Consider the following 20,141-nt stretch of genomic DNA (forward strand, 5'->3'; position numbering starts at 1 on the left):
TGATGTTGTAGTTTTGTTGTTAACCATACCATAAAACATTGATTAGAAAATAGCTACAGTGCAGACAGACCAAAGTCTGTTGCAAAATACCATCTCACCACTAGGTGGGAGAATGTCCCCCAGAATTAACCCAAGAAATGCAGAATGTAGCTTTTAGAGGGAACAATCTTATACAGTTGATGAAAATCGTGTCTGCAAGAGCTTTCTTCCCCTTCAATACCTTTGGTCATGTATGCATCTCATCAAGAGAAGTTAATGAATAGTCTCTCAAGCAAAGACAAACTCATAAACTCTTTACACTTACAATAAAACACAAAGAACACTGTCACATCCATGCCGTACGGTTGTCATATTTATTATTATTTCAAACAGGAGAGTAGGAGTTGACATAAAAGGGTATGGCAGTGTTGCAAGCAGCAATCACAGAAAAATAAAATGATAAGATGTATTTATATGTAAGGGATGTACATAAGACACACACTTTTGTTTCTTAAAAAAAGGATATACACGGGCTTTCACAGAGTCACAAATGTCATTGAGCTGCGGTTCTTACAGAAGGGTGTCGCTCGCTTACCACTGTTCCTGTGTAGATAGAAAAGACTCATATCAAAGAGGGGGGGGGGGATAAACAAAAACAAAACAAAACAAACAAACAACACGTTTATACACACGCCTCGGACAACACTCCCATCAAAAGCCTTCTCACTTGTCAGCTTTTTTTTGTTGTTGTTGTTGTTTCCGTTTTGTGATTCTTCTGTAAAAAATATGTAACTTATATCCAAATATCCATTCATGATTCAGTCAGCTTAGAATCAGCTGAATAAAAAAAGACAAAACAAGTTTATACCTTTACAGTAAGTAGAATTCACACTTCACATTGTCTACTAACCCCACCTAAGTGTTTTTCAAAATTACTGTATTGTACAGTACACACACACACACACACACACACACGTAGACGCACACACACACAAACACACACACATACAAATGTGCTCTTGCAAGAAGTGCGTAACCATGGTATTTTTGTTTGTTTTTCACAATAAGTTTTTTTTTTTTTTGAATTTCTGTAACACCTCAAACATCAGACATCACACATCTGTCATGCAAAGAGCTGGAAACGCACATCTGCCCCTTAGTTCAGTAGACTCTCCTCCTAGGTAATATAAAGATCACTTTTCTACCATTCCTTAATCAGATAGTTCAAAAAAAGACACAATACGTGTGACATATAAATAAATAGATCAGTACAATGTCAATACAATTTCAATATTACTTCTGTTCATTTAGAAACACCTTCGATAGCACCTCTTTTGTTTTGCAGCCGATAATCAAACCTCACCCCCCCCGCCCCCCCAAATAACACTGACCAGACAACAGCTTTTATTTAGACAAATCTGAATGTGACCACAGAGACGTTCCCGAAACTAGAACTGATCTGGAACCAGTTCCAGACCCGTATCTCTGTACTGCATGGAGTTCAAATGAGTTCAAATTCTGTAGATGAGCCCTGGGTCTTCACGTCTCAAATCCGATAAGGTTGTTTGCGACACCATCTCAGATTTTGTTCAAATCTTGTCTATATATCATGAACAGGATCCAAAACCAAGGCCTGTAAAACATTTTTGTTCAGCCCTTGACATATTATTTCAGTTTGACAACTTCAAAAACACATCATCTCGGAAAGCAATGTTTGGGCATTACGTATTATTCACAGCCAGGCCAGCCCAATATAGCTGAACCATTAAAAAAAAGTCTATGATGGATATTGCTTACATGGCCCACTGTTCCAAATCTAGGGCCTTCTATATTATCAATGTGCATGCAGGACAAACTTACAGTGGTCCAGTCATACGGAGAATATGTTTGTCGCCCATCCTACAAAGTAGGAGGCTCGGAGGAATAATGTTTTCAAGGACATTTAATGCCCAAAATAAATGGCTACCAAGATAAGAGAGTATAAAATCCAAGGCCAAAGAAAACAACAAAAAAACAAAAACAAAAACTGGAATTGAACAACAACAAAACCTTTTTTTTCCAGGTCTTCGTTTTGGAACCAAAACATTATATAAACAAACTTTGAGCAAAATCTGAGACAGTGCAGCAGCCACCATTTTCCTGGATTCTGTCTGATTGGGCACAGAATGGCTGGTCTTGTAGCTCACGCAGGAGACGGAACTCACCAGGGGCCTCCTGAACTGGCACAGTCACAACCAATAAGAGTAGAAAGCATTGGTCAACGTCCACGCAGTCCGACGAGAAGCCTCTGGATGGGTCCTGAGGCATTCTGCTGCAGTTTCCAGACTTGTCCTGGTCTCCCAGTCTCTCCTTAGCTAATCAGGACGAAGAGGGAGGTGATGGGTTTGTGTCCAGCCTGAGCTTCATTCATGGTCATCTCATTTCATTTTTTATTTGACCTCGCATGGCTCTCTCTGCTCGTCAAGAAGACCCAAACATGTAACCAAATCAGCACTTGGATTAGATCAAGTGTCTTCACTACTGTGAGTCCAATCGTACAGTATAGATGTCCAATGACCATTCATTCCTCTCCAGGGGTGTGGAGGGCTGGCCAGTGGTGGACTGGGGATGGCACAGGTCTGTAGTCTGTAGAGGGTGGCGCACGCTGCCTTGTTCTAACGTCCACTGTTGGTGATGCACTGGAATTGGTCTTTGTCATTTTGTCCAGTCCACTTCGACTCCTTCCACTGGCGCTTACTTGTTCTTCATTCGTTCTGTCCTCCCTTCCTCCCTCCTCCTCTTCCTCCTCCTCCTCCTCCTCCTCCTCCTCTATGTGGGCTTGTCGTTCTTGTGTGCGGTGATGAAGGCCATGCCGTGCGTGCGGAAGTGCGTGTTCAGGTCGGGCTGCTTGTCGAAGCGCCGGCCGCACACGCGGCAGCCGTAGCTCCCGTCCTCGCCCCGGAGCGGCGAGGTCGGGGAGCCGTCGTCGGGCGTCGCCCCCCCGCCGTTGTCGGGCGAGGCTCCGGAGGCGCCGCCAGCACCGCCGGCCTCTCCGGTGTTCTTGCCGTGGCCGCGGCGCGGCTCGTTGCGCAGCCGGTGCGTGATGAAGCGGTGGCGGGCGAGCGAGCCGGCCGAGGCGAAGCAGGCGCCGCACTGGGTGCACTGCAGCGAGCCCGCCCCCCCCACGCCGCCCTCCGCCTGGTGCTGCGGGATGTGCTGCTGGAACTCCGCCCAGTCCTCCGTGGCGAAGCCGCACGGCGTGCACTTGTAGCCGCTAGCGGCGGCGCTAACGGGGTTAGCGGCGTTAGCGGGCGTGGCGGCGGCGCCCACGCCCGTGCTCTCCTCACCCTCGCCGCTGCCCGATTCCTCCCCTTCCTGGCGGGGCGAGGTCCGGTCCTGTGCCGCCGCCGTCGAGGAGGCCTCGCCCGGGCCGGTCGCCGAGGGACGCCAGCGTTTCGCCGGCCCGCCAGCGCCAGGGCCCTCGGGCCCCTCTTCGAACGCGCCATCCCCTTCCTGCTCAGACGAGCTGCCCACACCCTCCGCCGGACCAGAGCGCTTCCTGGTGTTGGGAGGACCCTGTGGGAGAGATAGAGAGAGAGGGGGAGAGGGGGAGAGAGGGAGAGAGGGAGAGAGAGAGAGAGATGGTGTGAGATGGTGTGAGAAAAAAGTCATCACAGTGACCATAAAAATGACCTAACACTCACATTAAATGATGTATTCCACTTCACATTTACATGTATTAATTTAGCAGACACTGTTGTTCAAAGTGACTTACATATGTCAACTATATTACAAGAGATTACACTGTCCCTGGAGCAACTTGGGGTTGAGCACCTTGCTCAAGGGCTTAAAGGTGGAAGCTGGGAATTGAACCCACAAACACTACTTTACCACTGCTCCTACTCTCCTTACAGCATATTATTTAATATACATATGTTTAATGCATATGTAATTCATATAGTCTACCTACAAGATACAATGAATATAAATCTTAACATAAAATATAATGTTTAAGGTAAGTTTATAGTAACAAAGATTAGAATTGAGAGTGAGACAAAGCCAGAGAGAAAGAGAGAGGGAGCGACAGAAAGAGAGAGTTACAGGCAGAGAGAGAAAGAGAGAGAGGGAGAGACAGACAGAAAAAGAGAGGTAGAGAGACAGAAAAAGAGAGGTAGACAGACAGAGAAAGAAGGAGAGGTAGAGAAAGAGAGAGAGGGAGAGACAGACAGAAAAAGAGAGGTAGAGAGACAGAAAAAGAGAGGTAGACAGACAGAGAAAGAAGGAGAGGTAGAGAGAGAGAGAGATTGAGACAGAAAGACGTAGAGAGATCGAGAGGGAGAGAGAGGTTGGAAGCGGACGGTGAGACTGACTTGTCTGTCTACTGGTTGTCTGGAGCGGATGCCGTGTCTGACCCGGATGTGTTTCTCCAGAATCAGACGACTGCTGAACGTGCGCTTCCCCTCAGAGCAGTACCTACACACACACACACACACACAAACACACACACAACACACACAGAGAGAGTTCACACTCATGAGGACAAAGTGCTGTTTCATCCCAGAATACACTACACTGATAACATGTTGCAACACACCACCAAACTCCTATTTTGCTTTCAGCCCAGTTCAGAAATGATCACTCCTCCTTTGTTCTGTTTCTGTCTGTCCATACTACTCCTAACTCCTCCAACTCAACCATCCATGCAATTCCCCAGTCTGAGGAGGAGCTGTGGGGCTACAAACATCACTGCAAATTAAGCCCATTTCTCTCTCTCACTCTCCCACACTGGCTTCCTGTCATTCTTGCTTGCCCTGTCGGAAGAAAGCCAAAAAAAGCCCCCAAAATCTATACTTTTCAAGAAAAAAGAAGCGTGTGTAGTGCAGGCTTATGCACAATTCCGAATTGTAGAATTGTCCTCCATTCAATTCATGAACTGGAATTTGAATTGAATTTGCCTTAGCCCACAGGACGTTGAATTTAAATTGGAATTGGAATTGGAATGACAGGAAGTGGAATTCAATTCATGACAATTCAAAACATTTCCGCAAGAAGAATTGAAGAACTGGAATTTGGGAGTCATTCTCAATTCAATTCTGAATTTTGCACAAGCCTGGTGTAGTGTACTCACTGGCAATGGAAGACTCTGCAGATGCCCTTTTATATACATTAAAAAGCATGTGTGTACTCACTGGCAATGGAAGACTCTGCGGATGCCCTCCTTTATATACATTAAAAAGTGTGTGTGTACTCACTGGCAATGGAAGACTCTGCGGATGCCCTCCTTTATATACATTAAAAAGTGTGTGTGTACTCACTGGCAATGGAAGACTCTGCGGATGCCCTCTATATACATTAAAAAGCGTGTGTGTACTCACTGGCAATGGAAGACTCTGCGGATGCCCTCCTTTATATACATTAAAAAGCGTGTGTGTACTCACTGGCAATGGAAGACTCTGCGGATGCCCTCCTTTATATACATTAAAAAGCGTGTGTGTATTCACTGGCAATGGAAGACTCTGCGGATGCCCTCTATATACATTAAAAAGCGTGTGTGTACTCACTGGCAATGGAAGACTCTGCGGATGCCCTCCTTTATATACATTAAAAAGCGTGTGTGTACTCACTGGCAATGGAAGACTCTGCGGATGCCCTCCTTTATATACATTAAAAAGCGTGTGTGTACTCACTGGCAATGGAAGACTCTGCGGATGCCCTCTATATACATTAAAAAGCGTGTGTGTACTCACTGGCAATGGAAGACTCTGCGGATGCCCTCCTTTATATACATTAAAAAGCGTGTGTGTACTCACTGGCAATGGAAGACTCTGCGGATGCCCTCCTTTATATACATTAAAAAGCGTGTGTGTACTCACTGGCAATGGAAGACTCTGCGGATGCCCTCTATATACATTAAAAAGCGTGTGTGTACTCACTGGCAATGGAAGACTCTGCGGATGCCCTCCTTTATATACATTAAAAAGCGTGTGTGTACTCACTGGCAATGGAAGACTCTGCGGATGCCCTCCTTTATATACATTAAAAAGCGTGTGTGTACTCACTGGCAATGGAAGACTCTGCGGATGCCCTCTATATACATTAAAAAGCGTGTGTGTACTCACTGGCAATGGAAGACTCTGCGGATGCCCTCCTTTATATACATTAAAAAGCGTGTGTGTACTCACTGGCAATGGAAGACTCTGCGGATGCCCTCCTTTATATACATTAAAAAGCGTGTGTGTACTCACTGGCAATGGAAGACTCTGCGGATGCCCTCTATATACATTAAAAAGCGTGTGTGTACTCACTGGCAATGGAAGACTCTGCGGATGCCCTCCTTTATATACATTAAAAAGCGTGTGTGTACTCACTGGCAATGGAAGACTCTGCGGATGCCCTCGTGGATGACGCGCACGTGGCGGCGCAGGCTGTTGGCCGAGCTGAAGGAGCGTTCGCACATGCGGCACGGGAACTTCTTCATGGGCTGCAGCGGGCAGAGAGGAGAGGAGAGGAAGGGTGCGTTAGGGCCCAGGGGTCCCAAGCTAAATATCACACTCTCCCTGTGTGCGCATATATCCTACTATTTAAAGTGTAAGTTTGGCGGAAATTGAAAATAAAGCTATTTTCTGAATGAAAATACATCAACTAAGCCGTGGAGGAAGTCATTTTCGCTCATCACGCAGTACAGACACGGGCAGGACCGACAGCCCAAAATCGCAAACAGTGGGTGTGGATGGGGATTGGAGCCACACGCTTTCAAAATCGCATTTTTAAACCACTAACAGTGCTCAAAACAGCGCCAAACCTCATCAGTAGCTTGCTCTAGGTGTCTACACATAAAACGAAGCACCAATCAGTCTGTAAACTTTGGAATAGTCAGTATACACGTAGAATCAATTCGAGACCGCAACACCCCATCTGAAGCACATACATGTCTCGCGAGATCTCACACGAGAGGTCGTGGACTTTCCTTCGTGAGGAGCTGGAAGGGGTTATATTCATAACAGTCTTCTTTTATAAACGTAGGGTTCATGAGCCAAGTTGTTGGTGCTTCGTTTTATGTGTAGACACCTAGAGCAAGCTTCTGACGAGGTTTGGCGCTGTTTTGAGCAATGTTAGTGGTTTAAAAATGCGATTTTGACTACCTGTAGGAATAGGTCCCGTGCTTCCGTGTGAGATCTCGCGAGACATTTCTGTGCTTCAGATGAAATTGCGGACTCGAATTGATTCTACGTGTATACTGACTATTCCAAAGTTTACAGACTGTTTGGTGCTTCGTTTTATGCGTAGACACCTAGAGCAAGCTACTGATGAGGTTTGGCGCTGTTTTGAGCAATGTTAGTGGTTTAAAAATGCGATTTTGAAAGCGTGTGGCTCCAATCCCCATCCACACCCACTGTTTGCGATTTTGGGCTGTCGTTCCTGCCCGTGCTAGCTCGGTACTGCGTGATGAGCGAAAATTACTACCTCCACGGCTTAGTTGATGTATTTTCATTCAGAAAATAGCTTTATTTTCAATTTCCGCCAAACTTACACTTTAAGTTCCTCAAGAGTTCGGGCGTCATATTGTCTGTGTGTGTGTGTGTGTGTGTGTGTGTCCGTTATTTTGTGTGCGTGTGTGTGTGTGTGTGTGTGTGTGTGTGTGTGTGTGTGTGTGTGTGTGTGTGTGTGTGTGTGTACCTTGCCGTGCTCCTTCCTCATGTGGGAGATGTAGTCCTCTTTCTCAGAGTAGCGCGTGCGGCACTCTCGGCACTTCCACTCCATGGAGGAACTCTCCGGCGAGCTGTCGGCCTCCTCGTCCTCCTCGTTCTCCTCCTCATCCTCCTCTTCCTCCTCCTTCTCTCCGCCCTCCCCCTCTCGGTCCCCCTCTTCCTCCCCGGGCTCCCCGCTCCACTCCTCCCCTTCCTGTCCTCGGGCTTTCGGGATTGGCTGCACCGTGAGGGGCGTGGTGCCTGGGGTAGTGGTGCTGGTGCTGGTGGTGGGCGGGGTTTCTGGCTTGACAGACAGGCCTCTGTGGACGGTCTGATTGGAGGAATGCGAGAGGAGGTTAACTAAGGTGACACAGGCGACCTTCACAAGGTCACAATAACATAATCTGCCTGTTTGTTCCTTCAAAGGTCAGATTCAATTCCAACGCTCATTTTGTTTAATCCAGTAAATTGTTTCCTAAGTGGAATTCAGCTGTGTGTGTACACAGTCCTACTTCTGTAAATGGTAAGTTAAGTGGCTAAGAGACAATATAAAAAACAACTTGACGTGTGTGATGTTTAAAACGTGTTGCTCGTTTTCAAACTGCTTTTAAGTGGCTTGGGGGGGGGCGGTCATTTGAGTGTTGAGTTCAACTAAACAAAGACGACTTTGCCAGAACCTTTAAAGCACCACTGCCCAAACGATCACAACAAGGGACGAAGGAGCAGAGATGCACCGACCTTCATGTGCTCCATCATGGACGCCTTCTGGGCGTAGAGCTTGGTGCAGTCAGGACACTTGAACACGTGCACCTTCTGCTTGGCCAGGTGAGTGTCAAAATGCACGTAGAGCAGAGGCTTCTGGGTAAAGACTGTGTCGCACATGACGCACTTGTAGATCATCCTGAGGAAGGAACAGAGAAAACATCATCATCATCATCATCATCATCATCATCATCACTGTTACTGCCAGACTCGGGGTCTATTCAGACAACACAGACATGCCGTACAACATACTGTATATTAAACTAGAAAAGCACTCGGAGAGCGCAGACCTTCGCCAAGAAAACACATAACTGCCTCCTGCATCCAGAGGCCAAACTTTAATCGTCTCTTCCTTGGGTCATTTCAGACCTTCCCTGAAAATTTAATCGAAATCCATCCATAACTTTTTGAGTTATCTTGCAGACAGACAGACAGACAAACAAGCAAACAAAAAATAAACAAACAAACCAACAAACCAACAAACCCCGATGAAAACATAACCTCCTTGGCGGAGGTAGAAAGAAAGGAACAAGACAAAGAGTGTCTGCACAAGTGTTTGGCTGGTATGGTATGGCACCAAACAGACCACCAAATCACAGAGACACAAACTCAGTGCTGACACAGAAATAAGCAGCATCACACGTCTGAGCTTTTCTCCCCCGGCACTTCAAACAGCATCAGCGACTACAATGTCATTCGAGGACAGAGCCAACAGCATTCATTACCGAGACTGCTGCATCGAGATCTCTCTAGGATCTTGATGCCGTCGTAATTCACAGCCCACAGCGAGAGAGCCGTAGTAAGCTTGTGAGAATACAGCAGTTGTGGGATAGTTTGCGAGGATTGAAATCTGTCACAGACTAAATTAGCATGACATTAAATCTGTTGCCAGGGAAACGTGCACTGAAATGAACGAACTGACATGCTAATTAGCTAATTAGCAGGGCCATAATATCATCAGCAGGAGACAGCTGTATTAATATGGCTTTCCTTCATGCTTACTCTAGCTATAAAAAGATGTCTGACTGACTGGCTGAATAGCCATAATTTTGTAATCACACCATGTGTTTCTATTTTAAATGACAGACACCTAAAATAGACGTGAGAAAAGACTGCAGCTAGAATAGCTATTGCATTCAATCTCTTTGTTGCCCTTATAACAAATAGCCTCATCACAGTCTGACCTTGTTATCCATTTCAAACTCACAGGGCCAGCTTCCTTGATATGGATTAAGCCTGGTCAAAGACCAAAAGGTTTTTTTTCAATGGAGATCTTCATTAAAGGACTCTTTCAGTCTATTAGACTTAAAGCATGCTGGGAAACTGACCTTAAAAGACAACACTTTAGGCTAACATGATGAACACTGTATTTCAGTCTGCTGTACTGTACCAGCCGTTCAGGGCGGGTACAGTACAGCTCCAGTCTTACTTGTGGATACTGCTGTTCAAGCCCACTGGCTACATGGGGTCTGATTTTGTGTCTCTTTCTTTTCACTGTCATTTCCTCTCGTGGGATTAATCCAGTTTTATCTTATCCCATCTCATGTCATCTCATAATGTAGAGAACACATTTCTGTGTGTACAGTATATCACAGTTATTACTGTTATTATTACACAGATATAGCCGCAGTACAGTGTTTTATGCAAGTTAGAAAAAAAAAAGAAAAGAAAAATATTAATACCACATTAAAGAGGAACTATGCAGGTTTGGCAGTTTCTTCGCTGTTTTCACTTTCGCTTTTTGTTTTCGCTCGTTTTACGCTTGCAGGTTTCTCTGCAGAGCTTTACCGTGTATATTCGCTCGGTTGCAAGTGTGGTTCTTCCACTCACAGGCACAAGGGGGAAGCAAGACAGCCATCATTCACCCGAAATAAGTCAAATAACCATTCCAATGACTCCGAAACTGATCAGTTAAGGCAAATTAAGCTAAAAAACTTGCATAGTTCACCTAAACTGCCTCCATATATTAACCCTCATAGCTGAGAAAATTTAGCAAAATCAATATATAAACTGCAGCTAATAGTTGGGAAATTACAGTAAATTTAGTAAGTTATGCCCACTGAGTGTGGCCTATTGGCGTTGGCGCTAGCATGACTGGCATGACGGGCGGGCAGGCGTACTTGGGCTGGGTGGTGGTGAGCGTGGGGTGCTGGGTGCTGATGTGGGACTGGGCGCTGGGGGCAGACTTGAAGGCCATGGGGCAGTTGGGGCACTTGTGGAAGACCTCGCAGTGGGCCGTCTGGATGTGGGACTTGATGGAGTTCAGGCCCCCGAACACCACCTGGCAGATGGAGCACCTGGAGAGCCAAAACAGGAAGTCACAGAGTATGAGAATACAGGAAATCACGGTGCATGAGATTACAGGAAGTCACGGTGTATGAGATTACTACATGCTCCTACACCTGTTGTGATTAGAACGCGTCTTGGATGATCTGATCAGAAGTGGTCAGCTGAGACACACACACACACACACACAGCTACATCTCAACACACAACTCTCCTCCATCAACATAGTCACACACACACACACACACACACACACACACACACACACACAGCTACATCTCAACACACAGCCCTCCTCCATCAACATAGTCATAGTCACACACACACAGCGACATCTCAACACACAGCCCTCCTCCATCAACATAATCACACACACACAGCTCTACATGCAGTTTTTACTTCACTACATTTGGCCACACAGAGGTAGCTGGATTATATGCTGTGCAGAAGGACCCCTCAAGTACATCTGAGCAGTGGATTATAATCCACACACACCAATGGCCATCTCTTCCCTTCACTTAATTACACTACTTAACTGCGCTCCTAGACTGGCTCATGCTACATTATACTCACTGGGATGATACGGTTAATGCATCATTAAGGGCCTGACTGCTGAGTAAGCTGCTTACTCCCTGATCTCATCACCAGCGTCTACAGTGTAGCAGACTCTACTCACACACACACACTGATCTGAGGCCTCGTCTACTCACACACACTTATCTGAGGCGTCTACATTGTACACTCTACACACACACCGGTCTGAGGTGTCTACTACACACACACACGCACACTAATGTGAGGCGTCTACATTGTACGCTCTACACACACACACCGGTCTGAGCAGAGAAAACATCAAGCAGCTCCAACTCATCTCTGATAAATGTCACCGCCTGGAAGGCATCGTACTCACAGAGATGCAGTGGTGCTATGTAGCTCAACAGACAGTTCAATAATAGTTCATTAGCGCTCTATTCTGGAGGCTATTGGAAGGACCAGTTATGGCTCCAAGTAACGCTGAGTGGGTTGACTATAATGTTAAATTGCGTTACAATAATCAATACGTTAAACTGCAAAATGCGAGATGTTAACAATAACACTATACACCTTGTTATAGCAAGGGCTCTATAACATAGAGAAGTGCTAACAGGAGTGGCCTAGGGCCAGAAACATTCTCTGCATCTCCCTCGGTCTCTGTCTCACTAACTCTCTCTCTCTCTCTCTCTCTCACACACACACACACACACACACACACACACACACACACACACACACACACACACACACACACAACAATCTGACCTCCATTTCTCCATTTTATCTGTGCTTATATTAGTCACTGCCTCTTCTGAAACAACATATGGCAGAAACATGGATTCATCAATAACTGTTGTGCCGTTTCTGCTCTGGGTTGCATGAAAACAGAAAATGAGCTCTTCTCATCTTTATGACCAGATTAGGGTTCAGGCCTGCTACGGCCCATGTGTGCTGTATAAGCTGCCCTTAGCAAGGCTGGCGTCTACTGATGATAACATGTCTTCTCCTCCGCATCAGAATCCCAATGACGCTATAATTAGAGCCCGGCGCCGATTAACTGCCAGCCCGCGCTCATTTCTGGGAATGGAGACGACCCACCCGGATTCCTGGAACATCAAGCCAATGACTGAGAGCCAATCACTCCCCATAAAATAAACACACACACACACACACACACACACACACCAGTAGAACCCCCTGGAGTTAAAACCCTGAAACCGCCTTTGATGTCATATTGCTCAGCTTGACTGAGGGCAGTGCACTTGTACGGCTCCCTGTTCACAGTACTCCCCCAGAGCTAGTGGGTGCCAAATGTGCTGCTCTGCTCTCCTTAGGACCACACTGGGGAGGCCCAGAGGGGCCATCCTGACGACTGGGCAGCCCAGGATCTCCACGCAGTTTGCCAACGACCCTGCACACTTCAGGGCCAGTGCCAACACACACACACACACACACACACACACACACACAGCTGCACTGCTACACTGCTAAATTATGCAACCTCAAGTGGAAGTGTTCACAACAGCAGTTCCAGTTCTACCAAAGTCCTTTTAGGCAAGTCCCTCCACTCGGCGGCCATATTGCAACGCACTTTGGGCACTTATCAGGCATCTATATCGGGCAGAACGGCGGGTTTGGGGCAAACCCTCCACCATAAACCAAATCATAACATCGCAACCATTTAGAGCATCGCAACGTCTCTGGATCATCTGCGGTGGAAGCGAGGTGTGCGGTGCAGTGCCCACCTGTATCCGATGCGTCGGGCGAAGTGCAGGCAGGACTCCTCCAGGTGCGTCTGGAAGCTGGCCTGGCGGGCCACGCCGCCACACTCGGGGCAGACGTGTGGCGCGCGATGCTTGTGGATGCGCTGGTGGGCCGCCACGCTGCACCAGTTGGGCAGCATCATGGGCGGAGAGCACAGCATACACGTCTGAGAGAGGAGAGGAGAGGAGAGGAGAGGAGAGGAGAGGAGAGGAGAGGAGAGGAGAGAAGGATGAGAAGAGAGAGAGAAGAGAAGAGAAGAGAGAGAAAGAGGGAGAGAGAAAGAGAAGAGAAAGACCAAAAGAGAAGAGAAGAGGACAGAGAGATAGAAAGGTGAGAAGAGAAGAAAAGAATAGAGAACAGAGAGATAGAGGGATACAGAGACAACATCAGTATCCTACTCATACCAATCACTAATACAATCTGCAATAGCAATTGGCTCAGGGACAGATTAAAAAGACAAAAAAATAACACACATACAAAGACAATGTTCATGTTTATGCTTATGTTTATGGCATTATTTGGCAGATGCCTTTATCCAAAGCAACTATGCATACAGTCATTGGCTGCTCTGAATTAACCAATGAACGATTCACGCTTTCCCTTATCAAAATAGGATTTAAATGGATTAAAAAAAACAATGTTTCATCGGGGTTAAAGGTCAAAGGTCAAAGGTCACTCACAGAGTTGGGGGTGGCTCTGATCTGCTGGAAGTGGGCGACCAGCTCGGCCTTGCCCCCGAACTGAGCCTGGCACTCGGGGCACTTGAAGTTGTTGTACTGGAGCACGTCCACCTTCTTGCAGGGCAGGGGCATGATGGCCTGGGGGCTGCTGGGAAGACGCCGGGGCGCGGCGGGCAGGGTTGCCGTTGCCGAGGGCGACGGCGAGTCCTTCTGGGGGCTGGGGGTGGCGGTGGAGACGGAGGGGGTGACTTGCGGGGCAGCCGGGGTCGACGAGAGAGACGGAGACGGAGAGAGCATGCCTGGGGGTACGAGAGAAAACATCCCACGTTTAGCACATCTTTCTTATCAGCGCTATTCAAATGAACCGGCAAAGTGCAAACTCTACAGGCTGATGTCTAGCTAACGCTGGTCTAATTACTAGGCAGAATCAATTTACTAATCTTAGACCGTGATCAAGATCATAAGTGGGTGAGCTCAATGCTCCCATATGTCACACGATACCTTCAGTTCATGCATGAGACCACCATTTAAATCAGGGTCCATAATTACAGAGAGTAATGATATGTATAATAATGATGTAAGATTAATTATAAGCATATGATGGATATGTGCATGATTGCAATACATTTTTTGTCAAACCTGCCATTAATCCTGACCCTTACTAATAAATGCATTCTTCTATTGACATGTGTAATGAAAACTATTTATACAAGTATTTTCGATTTTAAATGCATATGCCCACTTCATGCCCATTTTACCTTACCAACCTTCTTGGTTGACAGGATTCAGTTGAATAATTGTTCATATTTTGTCAATCAACAGATGTCTGTGTAGCATCAAGTAGAATTTCAATTCAACTGATATTTTTTTTATTTCTATAAATATCCCAGAAGGCCATGTGCTGGTCTTATGCATTATGAATTACACATGCTTTATTCATTTATTTGTGGGCATGGTGTTGGCATCTTGCAACTGATTTGAAATACATTTTATTTGGACATTTATATAAAATTCAGTTCCAAGTCAATTCATTTCCTGTAATAATCAGGACAGTAACATCACCACCATATATATTTACAACCATGCCATACAAGTCTAATTCAGAATCAGTGTGGCGTATATTAACTAATGAAATAAATTAGTCGTCACAATAAGACAATAAAGTTAAAGCAGCATGTCATTACTAAACTCAACAAAGGCACATAGTGAGAGTGGCTGGAGTGTGTGTGTGTGTGTGTGTGTGTGTGTGTGTGTGTGTGTGTGTGTGTGTGTGTGTGTGTGTGGTGACTAGGGTGCCGATGTTTTGTTTTGTGTTTATTTATTTATTTGTTTGTGTGTTTGTTTCAGTGCGGGGCACTTGGGTATCAATGTTTGTGTGTTTATTTATTTATTTGTGCTTTTGCGTGTGTGTGTGTGTTTGTTTCAGTGCGGGGCGGCTGGGGTACCGATGGGCGCGTTGTCCTGCTGGCTGATCATCTGCTCGACGCTGACGGGCCGCATGACGAGGTGCGAGCACTGCATGACCAGGCCGCGCTCCTTGTGCTCGCGCGCGTGCAGCAGCAGGCTGCACTTGTTGAAGAAGGCCAGCCGCTTGGCGCAGTGGTTGCACGTCACCTCGATGCGCAGCGAGCGCCGGTCGTAGTGGCGCACCAGGCTGCGCTCCAGCGCGAACGAGTCGCCGCACTCCAGGCAGCGGTAGCCGGCGGCGGGCATGCCGAGCCCCCACTCGGGCGGCGGGGGGGCGGAGAGGTCGGGCTTGTAGCTGGGCAGCAGGTTCTTGCTGTTGAGGATCTTGTTGAAGGCCTCCACCAGGCTGGACTGCGAGCGCGAGATGACGGCGCCCGTGCTGTTGACGATGGACGCCGGCTTGCAGGGCTGGTGGACAGCGCCGCCGCCGCCACCACCGCCGCCGGCCACCGACGTGCCCCCGTTGGAGGCCTTGGCCACGGGCCGGACGCTGATGCCGCTGACCACGGAGGTGGCGGGCAGAGCGGCCGTTTTGGTGACGCTGACCGCCGTGGCGCTCAGCTTGCCCTTGTCGGACGGGGAGGCCATCTTGCTCTGCGCCTTGGTGGCGGCGGCCAACATGGCGCTGCTGGCCTCCAGCGTGGACACGGGCAGCGAGGCCGAGCTCTTGGCCACGCGCGCCACGGCCGCGTTGGTCCTCCGGGCTCGGTTGGCGGGCACCGCGCTGCCCTGCTGGGCCTTGATGGCCTCCAGCCCTTTCCCCGCGCCGGCTCCTTTGGACGAGGCCACCACCGTCCTGGTGATGCTGCCCGTGGGCGTCTTGATGGTCTTGATGCGCACCTTGAGCGGCCGCGACGGGGCCGAGCCGGCCGGCGTGGCCGTTCCCACGGCGACGGGCGGCGCCACGCCTCCTTCGGCCGACTGCGCTTTCCCCTCCGCCTTCTCCCCCCCCTCCTCCTGCACCTCCATCTTCTCCTCCTCCGCTCCTTTGCTCTCCGGCTCCTTCCGCTCCTCCGTCTTCTCCGCCGCTCCCTTCGCCACCTCCATCTCCTCCTCTTCCTCCTTCGGCTCCCTCAGCGCCGGGGAGGGCGTCTTGGTGGCGGAGGCGGCCGCAGGACTGGAGCTCCTCTTGGGCGCGGACGAGGTCGAGGCCGGCTTGGGGGCCTCCGGCTCGGGGCTCTCGGGGGAGTCCCTCTCCTCCACCACGTGCTCGGGGTGCCGCTCCTCCTGCGGCGAGCTCTTGCTGGTGGCGGACGTCTGGGAGGAGGAGGGCGACGAGAGCCAGTTCTGCTGGCCCTGCGGCGAGGCCGGCGAGGCCGAGGGCACGTCGCCCGGCTTGGGGAAGGACGACGACGAGCCGGACGACGGCAGCGAGGGCGACTCGAAGCTCCCGGCGGGAGAGCGCACGCGGCGGGCCATCTTGGGGGCGGTGCACGCCGGCGAGCCGGGGCTCTCCTGGATCACCAGCGGCGCTCCCAGATCCGGGTCCGAGTCCTCCTCGTCCGAGTCCAAGCGTCGGAAACCCGCCTGGCCCGACCTGGAGGTGCCGTTGAACGACTGAAGCGGCACCGACGAGCCCAGTGGCCCGGACGCGCGGGGATTGTTGGCGTGTGAGGAAGAAGAGGAGGAGGAGGAAGAGGACGACGATGAAGAGGACGCAGAGGAAGGCAAATGCATGGCTTTAGAAGGGGGGAAGAACGGAGACGACGCCAGGGGCCCCGAGCTTGCGGCAGCAGCAGCCGCAGTAGCCGTCGCGGGCGCTTTGGATGGCTTGGCCTCCAGGGCAGGGGCCTCCTGCTGCTGCTGCTGCTGCTGCTGCTGCTGCATGTGAAGGTGCTTCTGCTGCTGCAGCAGCTGCATCTTGCGCGCCCTGCCGATGGGGTCTCCCGAGCCCTGCGCCATCAGCGGCTTCAGCTTGTTGAAGATGTTGCCTCCGCCCTGCTTGGAGGAGCTGGCGGAGCCCGACAGGAACTCGGCGCTGTCCGGGGTCGCCTTCGGGGCGCAGAGGGGCCACGAGTCCCCGTTGGACTGACCCTGGCTCTGAGGGAGGTGACCCGACGCGCTCGAGGACACGAACCCGTTGTGGTTGAGCGATTCCGGAGGCGCCAGACCGGGGCTCCGCGTCCCGAGCCGCGGTACGAGTCCGATGCCGGGTGTTCCGTCCGCAGGCTCCCTCTCGGAGACCGTCCCCTCTCCGCCGTCCAGGGTTTCAGCGCGGACACGGTTCTTCACGATCACGCTGACGATGGGCGGGTCTCCGTGCGAGTCCGATCCAGGGGGGCTTGTGGGTCTCATTGCGTGACCCCCGTCAGCCCCATCATCCCCGGGCTTGCCCAGGGTCCCGCTGCCCGACCCGTGGTGGCCCTCGGCTTCATCACGGGCAGACTGAATGGCCTCTTTGGCATCAATGTCAGGAATGTCAAATGCAGCCAGCAAGTCATCAAAATCGGGGGTCTTCATGTCCCCCATGCCGGGACAGTCGACACAGTCCTGAAAGATGAAGAAACAGCCTCTTATATTTATAACACTCAACAACAAGACTGGTCACTTTCAAACCTCTGCTAGGCCAATCAAGATGGTCACCTTAAATATGTATATGATATTTGTCTTATATGAGTACTGGCTAGGTGAGGAGTAAGGCAATCAATGTAACTTGTCAATCACAAGAGTATACGACTCAAAGACACACCTACAAACCATCAAAGAGAAATCAGCCAATGCATAAGCTTAACATCTTTAGTGTGTGAGGACCCTGTGCCTTTCTATCACTCTCCCTCTATAATCAAGGGTGAACCAGAGGCAAATCGCTTGATGATTACAACGTATATCTTATAAGCTGCTGTTAACAAAAGAGCCTGCACTTGCTGTAATCTTAGAACTTCAACATAAAGGTATGGTATGATCTGCTCAAAGCTATGTAGACAAACAAACCTGCCAACCTGCCTGAGGTATCTTGTGGTCAAGACCTCCTTCGGTGAATAAACATAACTAAAGTTTGTGAATGTGTGTGTGCGTGTGTAATTCAGTCATCGACACCGACACCAACACCGTGCGATCCAAAATTACTCGTTTCTTTCATATCCTGACAGGACATGGCTATTGCTAATGTTAAATGCTATAATAATAGGGCCAACCCAAGCTACACAGCTAAAGCTAGCTAACCTAGCAACCACATCACAGAATGTTAAACAACAAGCTAGTAGGCTAGCCAGCTAGTGTTAATGGGCTGTAATTGACAAAAACAGTGCTCAATCAAATGCTACATCCCTGTCTGGACTGGAAAATTATACATTCAGAGAAGACCTACAATACATAGTAAGGCTCATCTATCACGTTTGATAAGACGACATCTAAAGAATATCTGCCTCTGACGGCTACTGTTTTCACTGTGAGCTAGCTATCCTCGCTGACTAGCCCACAATCCACCTCTCCATTAGACCACACGATTTTGCTAACAAGCTAGCAAGCTATAAACTTACTTGGTTATTTTAATATCACCATAATAGATTTAATTCTTGCAATGTGCTCAAAATACGAATGTACAATGCATGGTGTAAATAAGTGTATTTTCCCATTGGTCACACAAAAGACAGAACGTCAATGCTAGCAATTAGGCTTGTTTATGTCCACAATCCTCCATAACAGCAAGATCAGCTTGCTAGCTGGCCGCTGTGAGACCAAGCCAAGCGAAGGGTCATTTAAATGAAGGCCATCGCATGTTCTACCAACGCGTTTTGGATATGAAATGCAACTACAATAGTTGGTTGTGTAATGTCATTTGCAAATTGTACCGTTAGACATTGCCTAGCCCAATAGCATGTATTTGACGTTCCTTGGGGAAATAATTTATTTGTTTACCTGATTCCGAGATTCCCAACTATCCTCGCTCCCGTAGAAGCGCCTTGAATCCCGTCATCAATCGGAAGGAGGTCCTATCAGATGCTTTGTGTGTAAAGCGACATATCCATATATAACTACGTCTGATATATTTATATTCGAAACATAACAATAAAACTAGAAGGATAATTACACTGCTATAGACATAAACATGAATGTAATGGTAAGACAGTCCATTTAACTTTATAATTTTTGCTATGTTTTGCACCTTCCTGGACCTCTTCCTGTTCATAATCGTGAATTTTATTGGAGTCTTTGATATTGTCTGATACTGTGTAATTAATTCCCTTATAATAAATCTGTCCTTGCCATTTATTTCTAATTCCACGCGATTATATTGCCCCTCAATTATCAAATTATTACTATTATTAGGCCTATCTTATTTTCAGCACCAAAAGTTAATGTTGCACAATGCACATGGTTAAAACCTGGCAATGGTTCAAAAAAGGTATGTCAGCTTGTTAAACTACCCTGCTCCTTAATGTAATAAACATAACAAACATAACCAATCGTAAATTCCTTTGGCGAATTTACATGTTGCTCGACCGTCTTTGCATATTTTGCCAATCATATTTTGCGTGTGAGCTGAGCTGGTGCATATAAAACAATGCCAATAGGCCTAGGCCTAAATTTGCGAATAGATAGGGCTTACAGATAAAATAATGTGCGATAGACAGGGCTTACTGGGCTTCAGGTAGTGTTGCAGATGATCATGCTTTGTATGCTGTTGTGTGTTTCTTTTCTCTTTTTTTTTCAAACAGACAATGTAGGAAATACTACCATGCTCTGATAATATTATCAATGAATGCTGATGGTTCATCAGTACACAAATAAGGCTGCTAGGTTTTCATTGTGTAAGAACTTTCCTTCCAATACATACTTCTATTTCCATAATGGTTGCAGTGATCTCTTGTTGCTCAAACCTGGCAATGTTTTCAACATGCTTTAACAGATTGCAAATTCATTTTAAGTACATGTGAAGGCTGTCTGTATTTTGCATAATCAAAATATATTTCTTCGTGACCACCACCACTAGGCCTACTACTACTAGCCTACTTGTGTTCCTCACCATGTTCAAGGCTTGAAATAAAGTATGACCCCTGTT

The 20,141-nt window shown here is 48.1% G+C and overlaps 1 protein-coding gene across 3 annotated transcripts; it reads right to left on the reverse strand.

Moving 5' to 3' along the window:
• Positions 1-2,765: 2,765 nt before the first annotated feature.
• On the reverse strand, positions 2,766-19,080 carry znf687b (zinc finger protein 687b). 3 transcript variants are annotated; one of them, XM_062529087.1, is made up of 10 exons: positions 18,998-19,080; positions 15,118-17,629; positions 13,673-13,971; positions 12,974-13,158; positions 10,529-10,705; positions 8,385-8,547; positions 7,636-7,977; positions 6,327-6,439; positions 4,329-4,431; positions 2,766-3,534 (listed from the first exon to the last, which is right to left on the reverse strand). In XM_062529087.1, the coding sequence occupies exons 2-10, from the start codon at positions 17,606-17,608 to the stop codon at positions 2,788-2,790; spliced, it is 4,620 nt and encodes a 1,539-aa protein (XP_062385071.1). In that variant the 5' UTR covers positions 17,609-17,629; positions 18,998-19,080; the 3' UTR covers positions 2,766-2,787. The 3 variants fall into 3 exon arrangements, with proteins under 3 accessions (XP_062385071.1, XP_062385072.1, XP_062385073.1); XM_062529088.1 differs by lacking the exon at positions 18,998-19,080 and adding an exon at positions 18,931-18,961; XM_062529089.1 differs by lacking the exon at positions 18,998-19,080 and adding an exon at positions 18,619-18,733.
• Positions 19,081-20,141: the final 1,061 nt, after the last annotated feature.

The sequence above is a fragment of the Sardina pilchardus genome, chromosome 24 (genome assembly GCF_963854185.1).
Source record: "Sardina pilchardus chromosome 24, fSarPil1.1, whole genome shotgun sequence".
NCBI classification, from domain to species: domain Eukaryota; kingdom Metazoa; phylum Chordata; class Actinopteri; order Clupeiformes; family Clupeidae; genus Sardina; species Sardina pilchardus.

Excerpts from the sequence above, each read along its gene's own strand:
- znf687b (XM_062529087.1), bottom strand. The coding sequence starts at position 17,608 with ATGGGGGACATGAAGACCCCCGATTTTGATGACTTGCTGGCTGCATTT. Across the intron at positions 13,972-15,117 it reads GCAGGACAACGCGCCCATCG|GCATGCTCTCTCCGTCTCCG; the intron begins GTACCCCAGCCG and ends TCGTACCCCCAG. Across the intron at positions 8,548-10,528 it reads CTCACCACCACCCAGCCCAA|GATGATCTACAAGTGCGTCA; the intron begins GTACGCCTGCCC and ends TTCCTTCCTCAG.